A 14,443-nucleotide genomic window follows, 5' to 3' on the forward strand; every position below is an offset into this window, starting at 1 on the left:
TTCTTCTGACAGATACTAGCAGCTAGAATCTAGTGAGAGAAGAGCTCCTATTGACAGATACTAAAAGCTAGCATCTAGTGAGAGAAGAACTCCTAACGACAAATTATAAAAGCTAATATCTTGTATAAGAAATCCTCTTACTGATGAATACTAACAGCTAGTATCTTGCACAACAAGAGCTCTTGGTGAAAGACATTAACAGCTAGTATCTTGTGAGAGAAGAGTTCTTACTGGCAGATACTAACAAACAGCATCTTGCATTAGAAGAACTCTTGGTGAAAGAAATTAACAACTGACATTTTGTTACATGAAAGTAACAGGCTGTGATGTACATATTCTTACTTACATAAACTTACTCATACACTAACAGCCAGTAAGTTGTAAAAGAGTTGTTCTCTTGTTCAGATACATTACTTACTGACACTGGTAATATGGACTGTTCACAATTTCCAATCAAAGATAGACAACTGGCAAAACTGAAGGATGAGTTTTCTCTATTTATAAACACCAACTACTAGCTGTTAGCAAATTCAACATTCTCATTAACACCAACCTGCATTGGGTATCTTGTTTTTTAGACATGCATAAACTATTGGCTCATGGAAGCAGACAGATAGCGGCTTGTATGATGAGTGTCCACACTTACAAACACTAACAGGCAATGGGAAAGTATTCTCAGTCACTAAGAGCTTGTATGTTGTCACTTACAAATAGTTGAGTTAGTAACTTGTGGAATTAGACTGTCCTCAAACACAAGTTAGCAGCTTAACACAAGAATGTTTGCACTCACAGACACTAACAACTGGCAGCTTGTGGAATGAGGGCATGCTCACTCACGCCTACTGAAGCTAATGGGGAATCCTGCTGAGAGGAAGCATCAGGAGTAACATAGGTCCCTGAAACCTGTTTCCGGTGTTCCCCAGCAGTTTCATCAGTAATGCTTTGAGTGCTTTCAGCTGCAGAGTGAGAGTTTTCTGAAGCTGCCGAGATTGGGAAACTGGTATTACCATCTTGTTGTTGAATCGTTAAATAATAATGTTCAGCTTCTCCAACACCTTGCTGGGTTGTAGCAGGAACCTGGATAGTGATGGTTTGCGAACCATCTTCAGTCGAGGTGGTGGTGACACCAGGTGGCAGGTTGACGGGGAGACCATCATTACTCAAGGCAGTGAGACAACTGTAGATTAACTGTGCAGCAGTGATGTTGCCAGGAAGCAGTCCTTCCAGTTCCTGTAGTGTTGTATCTGAGAAGTGAAGTGTATTAATAACCTGCCCAGCAGAATCTTGCTGCATCTCCTGTGAACCATTAGATGAATTTTGCCCAGTACTGTTAGTCTGATTGCTGCTTTTATTTGCAGGTATAGCTCCTCGTTTGTGGTCAGACATGTGGTTAACGTAGTTATCCTTGCTTACAGAACGGAAAGGGCAGAGGTTACAAGCAAAGAGTCCACCTAAACCTGGATGTTTGTTCTTCAGATGTGTTTTGTATGATATTGCCTGAAAATGTAAAACATACTGTTATTACTCAAATATTAATTTTTATACTTAAGTAACCATCAAAGAGCAAAATTTTTTCTTTTAATTACACACTGATAATACATTGTGACAAGCTTTAATAAGACTCACATGTTTTAGCTAAGGTCTATATCTATATGAAGTGCAGAAAGAAAATTACTCATCTATAATTAAGTACACTGCATATCAAACCTACAGGATAAGGATTTAAATGTCCAGATGGTCCCTTAGCTCAAAAATAACAGATTTCTTGTTAAACTAAAAAACAATAACTGGAAAACCAATAAACCGCTATACACTGGGAATATAATGCTAAGTGATAAAACTTTGAAACAACAATCCAGTTTAACAATCTGTGATCTGTTTTAATTATTTAGAAATGTGTTGAAAGGAATTATTTCATTATATAGCAAAACAATTACTATTATCAACTTATTAATTGTGTGTATGTAGAAACTTTCCTATCAATATACGTTTTTAAGGTGTATACTTTAAATATTGTTAAATTCTTGACATCAAAATTTAAGACTTCACAAAACATAATTCAGTTATATTTAAGCTGGAGATATGTATATATTTCATGAAGAAAAAAGTCTTCAGTAGTTTCTACAAAAGAGATTTTGAAAATATACTGGTTATTCACTTCATTATATGAGAAATGAAAATAATTTCAAGTTTAAATATGTAATGTAATGAAATTTTTTGGCTACATACATATATATGTTTGTTTTTAATTTCTCTTCCATGTTCAATTTTGGACAAAATTCTAAGCAAAAAACAGACAGCCAACTTTAGTAATAAAAAAAAAAAATTCAGTACAACTGTACCCACTACAGTTGGCTTGTTATCAATACAAAAATTGAAAGTCCTGAAAGTAAAGGGTTTTCGTCAACAATATCTTAGCAAAAGCATGATATTCTATACATGGCCAATTCAGGTTACTTTGTCAACTTTCTTATAAATTTTATATGAAGATAATATACATAGACCATGAACGAGAGAATTTTCTAATGATGAAATGTGCCCCATACACATATGGTGTAGTTATAACATGCATAATAATAATCCAGTATTATGCCATAAAAAAAAGCTATCAGCCACTGATGTTGCATAAGAATAGAATACCTACTGAGAGACAGGAGACAATGTTTCTTGACATTTGTGTATTATGGTTTATGGTTCAGAACTATTGTTGGTTAGATGTGGCACACACGGGTAGTACTTTGTCTCTGAGCTAAACTTTAGCCACATGGTAAAGAGGTTGCATCTTTAAGTCAGTTAATCATTGTTGTTCAAAAAATGATGAAGGATGGTTTTGGATAGATTTTGAAGCTCAAATAAATTTAGATATGAAATGGGCATACAAAGAGGAAAGCATCTAAATGACTTCTTTTGAGCTCGACTAGGCCCATTTTTGATAACACAAAATATATTCCTTAAAAGAAACTTGTAATGAGACTGTCATGAAAAACAGAAGTGGCACTGAATCTGTACAATTTACAAGGCTAAAACCAAGGTGCTGGTGATTAACTACCCACTTGTGCAGACACTTCTCATGGTTATGTATCATGTCAGTAGAATGGAAAGAGATCTTGGTTGACACCTTCACGTCAGAGTTACCAAATAAAGCTTTATGTCATCACATGGGTGTGAAAAAAAATCAATCTCTGTAAACAAAACCAGTATTACAAACCATTTGAAATGAGTTTGTAATACTTTATTACTGTTATAGGCCAATATTTCAAGAAAAAGACTGACTACAGTGATTTCAGAAAGAACAAGATGTGCTTCAGAGTCACTGACTGCATCACCTCCCTTTTGTAAAGAAAGCTAAAAAGTAAGGTAAGACGTTAGAGAGCTTCGAAATTTCATATCTTTTTTTTATATCCAAATAAGCTTAGTTACTAAGCTTGATAAATTATAGTGGAATTCTGTAGTATTGATATAGTAATTTATGTTTCTTGTTTATTTCACAATGTATATGCATAAAAAAACCTTAAAAAAATTATTTCGTTTCACATCCTCCACGTGCAAAATTTGATAATGCTTAGCAACCTACGGCAAGCAGTAAATGAGTACAAAGTTAGTAACTAGAAGAGATAATTGTTTACTATACTTCTTTATTTACTGTTCTATGTTTTAAGAAAAATAAGTTTTGGAACTTATTTGTAACTAGTAATAATGTACATGCATATATGATGTATTATAACTGAAATGTGACTGCATTTTACAAAATACTGGTCCACTAAAACACAGCCAAGACAGGTGACTTTGTAAAGGCTAGTTTTACATTCTTGGATATGGTAACACTAGTGCACGTTTTGATGAGTTTTGGCTTTTTACCACTTAACCACTTCTATTATCAAAAGTGCTAGTTTCATGTAACCTTTTCAGTTTCCATATAGCCCCTATTAAAACATGAAACTTCACCTTAATTTGCTACATAAAGCAGCCTTTGCCAGCCAAAACCTTGATTTTGACACATTTGTCATGTGGCACTTTTGCCGGGAATAGTACAACAGCCTGTATTTGTATTTTATCACATTTTATTCACTGTTTTACAATCAATTTCAATAAAGTATAAATATTTTTATATCAACAACAGTGATAAATTAAAGCACTCTTTATTTAGGTGGGTACATTATGATCATAATTCAGCAGATTCTTGCAACATAAACTTAGGAAAGTTAAGTTCTCATCCAATCCCCTAAAATATACAGACATATACGTATTACATTTACTGGTACAGATAGAAAAAGTAGCAGTTGTGAAGTCAATATGTGGGTTTGTGTTGATGAGAGAAGAAAGACAAATCTTTATGGTAGTAATAATTGCAGTGTTAGCAGAAAAAAGTTGGTTTCTTGAGTTAACAGAGAGACTACCTACAAATACTCTTATAAATAAGGCAAAGGAGAAATTAACTTTTTTGGACAACAGTCATAAGTGAAACCAATAAAATTGATGTTACACGTATTGCAACTAGTGGATGGTCATTAGCAAACCTAAATTGAAAGAAAGGATTATTTGGCAGCTTTATTGCAAGAACAACAGTTCATCTTTGTGGGAACAGATGAAAGAATCAATCACCAATACACTGAAACTGATATTGTGTTTTGTCTGTTAAGTTGCATTATTAAATTACTGTTGTATTGTTTGTCTGTTTTTAAATTTTCTGCAAAGCTATACTAGAGCTATCTGCACTAGCCATTCCTAATTTAGCAGTGTAAGACTAAAGGGAAGGCAGCTAGTCATCACCACCAACCGTCAACTCTTGGGCTACTCTTTTACCAATGAATAGTGGGATTGACCATCACATTATATTGCCCCCACAGCTGAAAGGGTGAGCATGTTTGGTGGGACAGGGATTTGAACCTGCGACCCTCAAATTGCTAGTCAAGCTTCCTAACCACCTGGCCATGCCAGGTCGGATGTTGTTGTTGTAAACCAACCAGACACAGTGAAAAATTTGGTAAGGATTTTAGGAGTCTTTACTGAAGATACAGGAAAAAATCTGACTTTTTTAGGTGAATATTTGCCTCCAATCAGAGATCATATAGCTTTAGTCATCACCAAATGATATTTGGATAGAGAAGAGTGTTCCAGGTTAAGTGTGAAGTAGCAGAAAAAAATCATCATTATTACTTGGATTTGTGAATTTTCAATCGAAAATACTTAGAAATTCAGTACTGTCGATTTAATATTTCAGTATCAGCAGTGAGAATTGGTTGAATCTAGTTATTCAGATTTACTTTTCCACTAATAGTAAATTCCAAAAGCTCAAGCATCTTGTGCAATAAATTTTAAAAATTAAAAACAAGTTTATTGTTTAAAATGCACAGTAAAATTTTATTTGGTCAAACTAAGTATAATTTGAAATATTGCCTTAATGAACCTAAAGGTTACATACAAAAAAAAAAGGAAAGAAGAAGACTAATATCTCCTCTTGCTGAACACATTCTTGAAACAGGTCATTTATTACAATGGCATGAAACAATAATTTTAAGTGAACCTTATACTCAAAGTGAGTTGAATATTAGAGATGAATGGTTAGCAGTGATGATGCACAATTTTCGAAAGAATTATTGATTTCTTATGTACAATACTCATACCACTCTGAGAGATTACAACGAGTTAAACCCTTTCTTTATAAAACTACCCTCTTGTCACATAGGATTTTACTCCTGATGATGGTAGTGTATAACTATCACAACATGTACATTCTTTTTAATTTTCACCGCTGGCCAAATAAAATTTTATTGCACATTTTAAATCTTGATCTTAGTTTTTTTTTTAAAGTTCAAGGTAACGTTGTTCAGACTGTGCAGTATCCTTGTCAACATGAAACAGCTAATGAAATGTTCACAACCTGATGATGGCACATATGGCTACTACCAACTTTCTTTAGGCTGCAATCAACTTCAGTACATTACTTGAGAGAATTACAATGATGTACCCACAGAAGTATAAGGAGTGGCTATACCAAGGCTTATTATAAATTCATGCATATATACACCAGAAGAAACAATGTTCCATGTCAAATAACCAGATCTGAAGCAGAAATTGAAATACTGTATTCTTGATTAAGTAAAAATACACAAAGAATGGGAAGAGCCACTGATTCTCACAACAGAACACATGTAGTGTATACATACCTAATAACAGACTGATATATAGATGGAATTTCCCATACTTGCCCTTAAGTTTTATGGTGTAGCATACATCATTTCTGTTTTTGAATTAGTCTGCTTGTCAGTAAACTCCCCAAACAGTTTTGGAGATAGCAGGACCAAACATGTCAGGCTGACTCAAGCAACCTTGGAGGTGTTCTTATCTATATGGCATAGCTCTCTACCAAGGGGCTAAATTGCATCTAGAAGGTCATCAAGGCATGACGGGGATCTAAAGGTATGTTTCAGGATCACTGACTCGATTCTGGCATCAGATTTTGTGTTCCTTGTTTCCTTCGGGATCATGGGGGTGCCATGCTTCAAACAATGTTCATGCCCCCCTCAGAAGTTAGTGGGACCAAATGCGGTACGTGTGCTCAAGTACCATGGGTTAGTCTACAAATATAATTTGTTTTGGAGTACAAAAAATAACTGGGAATAATGGAGGAGCTTGACTGGCACAATGTAGCCTATGTGAATCATGTACTGAGTGAGTTACCCAGTTTAAGAATTTAGCATTTCATAGTTGATGTTTGTAATTATCACTTTTTATTGCATAGCTGATATAAACTTTTGGTAAACAGACTTTCTTCTTAACCCCATTAACAATCATATAGTATTTCACCATTAGACGATCATCAAACCAAATCCATAAATTTTAAATTCTCAAATGGTTTTACACATTTTAGGCATTGATTATAAAATACTCAGCTTGTTAGCAACAGCTATCTTTACTGACACTTATGTTTTCAGCCAGATGGCCAAGTTAGCATGGGAGGATTAACAACTAATGGACTAACTTCCAAATACTTAACTTGTGGCCAACAGACAGCTCTAATAGTTTGATTTTATATAAAATATATTACATCTACCTTCAAACCCATACTCACATTATAATGATACATGAGGGCATTTATGATTAGGGAAGAGCAACTTAACATTTCTTAACATTAATGAATGATTTCAAACTTGAGGTATTCATTGTGGATAATAACAATGAGATTCACAAATTCGTGTGAAATTACAAGGAGTTTTTACAATTGCATTATTTCAGCATTTCAATGAAATGTTTATATTTTCCCATTAACCATAGTTTAAACTGCAAACTCTTCAAAATACAACAGTTTAGTTATTGTAAAAAGGACCTTAATATGTAGTAATTCACACACACAGGCACAAATCTCACAAAGTTTGTCATTACATAATCAACAGGGTTTTCTTTCTATAAGAAATTTTTGTTTTTATTTTAAAACCACACAATTGTTTTAACATTTTGAAATGGTGATGCATAGGGACATTGTTTCTTTTATAAACCAAGTAAAATTTTTTAAGTAAATCAAATATAGATAGAATTCAACAACCCATACTGAGTTCATAAAGTTAACACTGTGTATTCTGAATCTTGAACTGAACATATTCAAAATTTCTTGCAAGTGCTTGGGAATCATGTACAGTCTAATTACTTTCTTCCTATTGCTTGGGTAACTATTTAATGGTCAAATATAACTTAAATGATAAGGCATGTTATCTACAGATTTGACTAGCTTTTTCTACAGACCTAAAATTTTGCCGAATAACTGAAAACTGAGCTGCTAAATAGTTGATATATTTATTTAAACACACAGCTTCATTTGTTTCACAGAACATTAAAAACCATAGGACACACAAGTTACTACAAAAGTAAAGATGAAATTATGAAGAAAAAAAAAGTTAAACAAATAAGAGACAGCATAGGATCCAATAACAATGCTTTTACAAAGGATAATACAATAATTCCAGGTGAATACTCACACAGCAACTGGACCGGTCTACAACCTAAAGCTGCCAAAAAATGCTTTTCAAAGAGAGGATATCCGAGTGAGAAATCCTCACAATAAAGAGAACCTTGCAATGTGCCATTCAATACATATGTTATAAGCTTAATGTGGTATATGGATACGTTTGTAGTTTACAAAAACGCAAACAAAGGTATCTATGCTTAACTTATAATATATCTGAAAATTACTGATGTACGTGGAATAATAAAAAATGCCTTGTGTTAGTATACTTTAAATGAAGATTAAGTTCATCTACAAAACTGAGGTTGCTAATGTGTAATTATTTAGTAAAAGATTGAAATATACTCTCTTAGACTGATAAAGATTAAGAAGATTGCTTAGAAAACTGTAATATTAATTTACCATAATGAAATTATTTAAATTCACAAAGTTTGGTAAGATTCTTGAAATAAGAAAGGAAAATCATGTGCTTCTTCAGAATAACCAACAATCAAGAACTGTATGTGGTAGCTGCTGAATTTAATCTTTACTGTCAGATGAACATTAACCACTTGAACAGGATGAAACACTGTATTGTAAGCAATGTTCTTTATTTTTGTAATTATGTATTATCTGTACAATTAACAAAAAAGTGGTTAAATATAGATAAAATTGCACTTTAATGATGTGAATCCCACAAATCCAAAACATACTACAATTATATTTTTTCTGTAAATATGTCACTGCTATGAAACTAATAAGTAAAATTCACACATCTGACTAAGCACTAAAAGTTAAACAATTAAAAAATAAATAGTAAAAGTTAATTTAGGCAATCTTAAAGTTTGAGATAAATGTATGTTAAGCTTGCATTCTTTTAGGTTCTACACTTTCTGATCTTATGAGTATTTTCCTGAAAGTAAGTTTATTGCTTAACACTCTCGACAAGAGATTGGTCATTTTGACCAAACTTGTAACCAACAGGTAACCATGAAAGTATCCACACTGTAACTTTTAATGTGATGCACATATGAAGTAATAGAAAATTTCAGAAAGAATTACTGGACATTTGTGAAAGAGAAGATGTGATAAGTGGGTGTGTCAAATGGACCTAACTTTCTAATTTATATCTCTAAATAAAGAAGGTTAAAGGATATAAAAATAAGACTATGCCTTACTAAAACATATACTTGATCAGTAATTAACACTAAACTCAGGACATCAGAGGGAGGCATTGAAAACAAATGGAAAATGAGCAAGTTGGAGCAAACAAATGTCACATTGCACATACAAAGGCATATTGAGAATTTATTTAACTCTCTCTACATGGGCTCGGTCAACTTGTACTTTGTACTCATTTAAAGTCTTCATAAATTTGATACCACTAACTTTTAATATAGTATGTATATCTTCACAAAATTTGGCAGGCTTTCAGTAAACATTATAATTCACATACAAAAAAGTCATTTTTTCGTGAAGCACTTTAAATAAACTAAAAAAAAAAGATTTGTCTGTGAAAATATCCTGTATTTTTTTTGAATTGTCAGTGTGTGAAGTGATTTTTATGCTAAAATTAAAAATTATTTTCTTCATCTCAAAGATCTCAAATTTCATTTGTGTAATCTCTAAAACCTCTTAAGTACATTCCAAAAGTTTCTCAGTAAAACATTATATTTTATGCTATATCCTCTATCCTAACTCTATACAACTTAGGTCAGTTGGACTGTCCTAGTAACCACCAATAAAAAAAAAAAACGAAATATATCTAAATTACCTTTTTTTTCTTTCTAGAGTGACTTCATATTGTAACATGAAACTACATTCATTTATCCTAAGTAGCTCTAAGTTTGTAACAGTATACATCTATTTATAATTAAATTTTATTGTTTTATTGCCCTTTGAATCATGTCTAACTACTTTTCATACCATTGTAAGTTGTAAATCGCTTGAGAAATGTGGAGCTTACGTAATATGTTATGCTATCATATTACGTTACCCACAAACTGCTGATATGCATGCCTCGTGTAACATTTTTATTACATTATTATAACTTACTTTACCTAATCTAACCTTAACTAACTTAGAGATCCCTATTTTTACATTTTAGTTACTTCATAATGATAAATAAAGAATAAACATGAAAAACAAGTAATACAATACTTACTAGAGTATTCTTTTTTTTCTGCTGTTGATTGTCGATGACATTTATCCCTACTTTTTTATATTAATGATAGTAATGAGCCAAATAATTTTTATCTAATTACATAATGCACCAAAGAACATAGAATAATAATAAAAGTAGACAATTTCCCTTACTCTCACAATTTTTCTGGCTCTTTAACTATGCAACAAGAGCCATTACAAAGTCATCCAAGCTAGTTGTTATCTTTCCCTCAGGAACGAAGCTTGTACTAACAGTGAAATTTACAATTCTCTGTTCAGAAAACAATGTTATACAACAAGTAATTTGATAGATGAAAACCTTGGCTTTCTATTATTAATAAACAATACAGAATTAACTGTAAGAGAGAACTATTAAATCCTGAAAGAGAGGATGTGGTAAGAGGGGTCTGATTTTCTATTTGATGGCTCTGTAACTAAACAAAATTGAAGTCTATAACAATTATGGTTTGTCTGAGCAATGATGATATCATAGTGAGTAATCTATGTTTAATTTCCTACTTATTGGAGAGGTGGTGGATAAAATAGAGAAGAGGACATGCCTAGACAAAATATGTCAAATTTCTCACACCAGGAGAAATTCAGGATTTTTTTATATATTGTCTTATAAAACTAAAAATGTAAATTGTATTGAAATATGGATTATCAGCTAAGATTTTATGCTATATTAATTGGTATAACATAAACAAAAAGTAGATTAATAAAATTTTGAACTGAAGTCACTAAAACCTTATGACATGCACAGTAAAAGATGCCTGTGGCAATAGGGTTAAATATTTACTTTTCAAATTAATAACATGAAATTTGCATGGTATTAAAAATTGATTTATTAACTAAGCAGTTGATGCCAAATATATTATATACATTGATAATAAAGTCATTTAATTAAATTTTTAATGTAACACTGTAAAAAGTCATGAGGTGCACTTTGATCTACCAACAGCAAGAGGATTAAGGCCTCCCAGAGGAAATACAGTTCATAATTTAAAAAAAACAACTTTAGTTATACAATTTTTTTTATGCTTGGGAATCAGTCAGGTTTATATTTTTTTCTAGACAGTTTATTATTTGGGGGAGGGGAGAGAATACATCTTTGTTTAAAATAAAAGCTTAAGTTTTAGTAACAACCAAAATGAACCAAAAAATGTAGCTTAAGTTCTAAATTTAGACATCATCTTCATATGATTCTCATGAAAATTGACAAATTTTGTTTTTGTTTAGCCATTCTCATCATGAAAAGTGCAAACAAAATTTAACTCATGTTGGATAAATGATTTTTCAAACTAAAAACAAGTGTGTCACGAGTACACTAGCGAACAGTTTGGTAACTAAGAAATGTCTTTAATTTACCTGGATACAAGCATATGGACAATGTGGACACTTGTAAGGCTTGTCTCCTGTGTGTCTCATGCGATGACGCCGAAGAGAATTATGATCACACGTCTGGAATTCGCAGATTTCACACAGGAAAGGTTTCTCACCTGTGTGTTGCCGCAAGTGCAATTGCAACATAGCTTTACGAGCACTGGAATGACCACAGAAGTGGCAAACATAGGGCTTCACTTTACTATGGACTGTTTGTTGGTGCTTTCTTAGACATTTGGAGTCAGAGAAAGTCCGTTGACAGATATCACAGGTTTGTTGACTGTACCATCTTTTTTCTGTGATGGTCTTTTTGTCTAGGTGTATCACATGATGGTTACGAAGCTGACTAAGTTGTTTGAAAGACTTTCCACAGGTGGTGCACATGAAGTCCCGTCGCTCACTATGAATACGCTGAAAATACAATTCAATATAATTATCTAAATGTAAACTAATATCACAGCACCTGAACATTTTTCATTTAAATTAGTCTTAGCTGAATAAACTCTTACACCTAAGTAAGATGGTTGACAACTGAAACAGCCATATGCAAATAGTTAATAATCAACCCCATTATATATTTTCATGAGTAAAAACTTCCAATACATTACTATAACAATTTGAAAAAGGTGACAGGAAAACCTCTCTAACTACATTTTTTACAAAGAATACAACCTACATATGAGGCAATGTTATTAACTCACTCAACAGAAACTTGGTTGAATTGACCAATCATATAACCACTTTGTACTTGTTATAGTTTCGATACTACTGACTTTTAATATAGTTTGTGTATTTTCACAAAATTTGGCAGAATTGCAGTAAACATTACAAGTCTTTTGAAAACAAAAAAAAATCACAATTTTTGGCAAAGTATTTTTAACAAAGATGTGTCTGTGAATATATCAAGTCTTTTTTTTTTTGTAGACTAGTCTGAGTGCAAAGTGATTTTCATGGAATGGAAGGATTAGCAACACTTTTTTTTCATCTCAAATTTTATTTGCATGATCTTTAAAACCTCCTAAATACATTTCATTTGATAGATGAAAACCTTGGCTTTCTATTGGTTATAGATAATACAGAATTAACCGTAAGATAGAACTATTAACAATTAACTATTTTATTGCCCTTTGAACTGTGTCTAACTACTATTTGTGCCATTATAAGTTGTAAATCACTTGTGGAACATGGAGCTCTCGTCATGCTATCGAATTATGTTACTCACAAGCTGCTCTTGTGTATGCCTCTTGAAACATTTTTATCATATTATTATTATTTATTTAACCTAATCTAGCCTTAACTAACCTAACGAGATCCCTATTTTTACATTTTATTTACTTTTATGATAATAAACATTAAAAACAAGAAATAAAGTACTTAACTCGAGTATTTTTTTCCTGCTGTCAATTGTCAATGACACTTAACCCTACTTTGTTGTACTAATGGTAGTAATGAACTAAACAATTTTTATTTAATTAAATAATGCACTAAAGAACACTGAATAATAAAATGCAAAAAGTAGACAATTTCCCCTAACTCTCACAATTTTTCACTTTAACTATGCGAAAAGAGCTGTTACAAATTCATCCAAGCTAGTTGTTATCTTTCCCTTGGGAACAAAGCTTGTACAAAAAGTGAAATTGACAATTCTCTGTTCAGAAAACAACATTATACAACACATTATTAGATAAATGAAAACATTGGCTTTCTATTGGTTATGAATAATATAGAATTAACCATAAGAGAGAACTATTAACAAATCCTGAAAGAGAAGATGTGACAGGTGGGTGTGGCAAGAGGGGTCTGATTTTCTATTTGACGGCTCTGCATTCAAACAAAATTGAAAGCTATAAAAATTATGGTTTGTCTGAGGAATGACAATTTTACAGAAAGTAATTTACATTTAATTTTGTACATTTTGGAGGGGTGGTAGATAAAACAGAGATGATACCTAGAGAAAATGTGTCATGTGCGTGTGTGTCACACTAGGGGAAATTAAAGATTTTTCTTAAATATTGCCTTATAAAATTAAGAACTTAAAATTTATATACTCTTAAGATATGGATTAGTAGCTACCACTTCATGCCATACTAATTGGTATAACATGAACAAAAAGTAGTTTAATTTAAATTTTGAAAGTAACTCACTACAAACCTCATTACATGCACAGTAAAGGATGCCCATGGAAAAAGAGTTAAACATTTAATAAATTAAAATATGTATCACCAAAGAAACAAGTTTTCATAAATAACCAGGCTTTTAAATTTGAACAAGAAAATGGATTTCACGGATGACTATTTCCATAAATGTTACAATTGGTAACATTAACATACAGTAAAATAAGTTTATGTGAGTATGTGTGTGTAAAACTGAGAAACACATATTAAAAAAGAAATAAGAAGAAGAGGTATAGCATAAATAAAACTGAAAATACTGATTAAAATAAACTTATGAAAGGCAGATTTTGTGTTTTGCAAATTGTTATAAAACCTTCTTACTTTCAACTCTTAAGTTCTTATAATTATGCAAGACGTGGTGAGAAAAACAAATGTACCATTTTTAGAATATATAATATACCAAATGGACCCTTTTCATTTCCCTTTGTAATATCTATATTATAATGAGTAATTTATATTAAACTGCATACTTCAGAGAGGGGTGGTAAATAAATTAGAGAATGAGCAAGACCTAGAGAACAAATGTCACAATTATCATACAAGGAGAAATTGAGGATTTATTTAAATATTTCCTTATAAAATTAAGAGCTTAAAACTTGTATAATATTAAAATTTGATTTGTTATCTAAGTTTTGAGGTTAAGTACTTTAATTAAATTTTAAATGTAACTCTCTAAAAGATCATGACATGTGCACTTTAACCTATGCATAGCGAGAGGGATAAAGGATAATGTGGCTGTGTAGTAAAGCCCCCAAGCTGTGTAGGTAGAGCAGGTGCAATGATT

At 31.9% G+C, this 14,443-nt stretch overlaps 1 protein-coding gene and 1 long non-coding RNA gene across 6 annotated transcripts in view; one reads left to right on the forward strand and one right to left on the reverse strand.

Annotated features, from left to right (window-relative positions):
- LOC111087682 overlaps window positions 1-3,849 on the forward strand; it is an 18,085-nt gene extending 14,236 nt beyond the window's left edge. The window contains exons 2-3 of the long non-coding RNA XR_002612344.1: window positions 3,105-3,110; window positions 3,660-3,849. This is a non-coding gene — a long non-coding RNA (uncharacterized LOC111087682). The remainder of the gene's footprint in view (window positions 1-3,104; window positions 3,111-3,659) is intronic.
- LOC106467058 (zinc finger protein 878-like) overlaps window positions 7-14,443 on the reverse strand; it is a 57,744-nt gene continuing 43,307 nt past the window's right edge. For all 5 annotated transcript variants that reach the window (XM_022395162.1, XM_022395161.1, XM_013927373.2 and 2 more), the window contains exons 8-9: window positions 11,471-11,896; window positions 7-1,497 (exon numbers count right to left, since the gene is read on the reverse strand). In XM_022395162.1, the coding sequence (XP_022250870.1) occupies window positions 796-1,497; window positions 11,471-11,896 (1,128 nt within the window). In that variant the 3' untranslated portion in view covers window positions 7-795. The remainder of the gene's footprint in view (window positions 1,498-11,470; window positions 11,897-14,443) is intronic.

This window comes from Limulus polyphemus, unplaced genomic scaffold, assembly GCF_000517525.1.
Source record: "Limulus polyphemus unplaced genomic scaffold, Limulus_polyphemus-2.1.2 Scaffold2472, whole genome shotgun sequence".
Taxonomy (NCBI): Eukaryota; Metazoa; Arthropoda; class Merostomata; order Xiphosura; family Limulidae; genus Limulus; species Limulus polyphemus.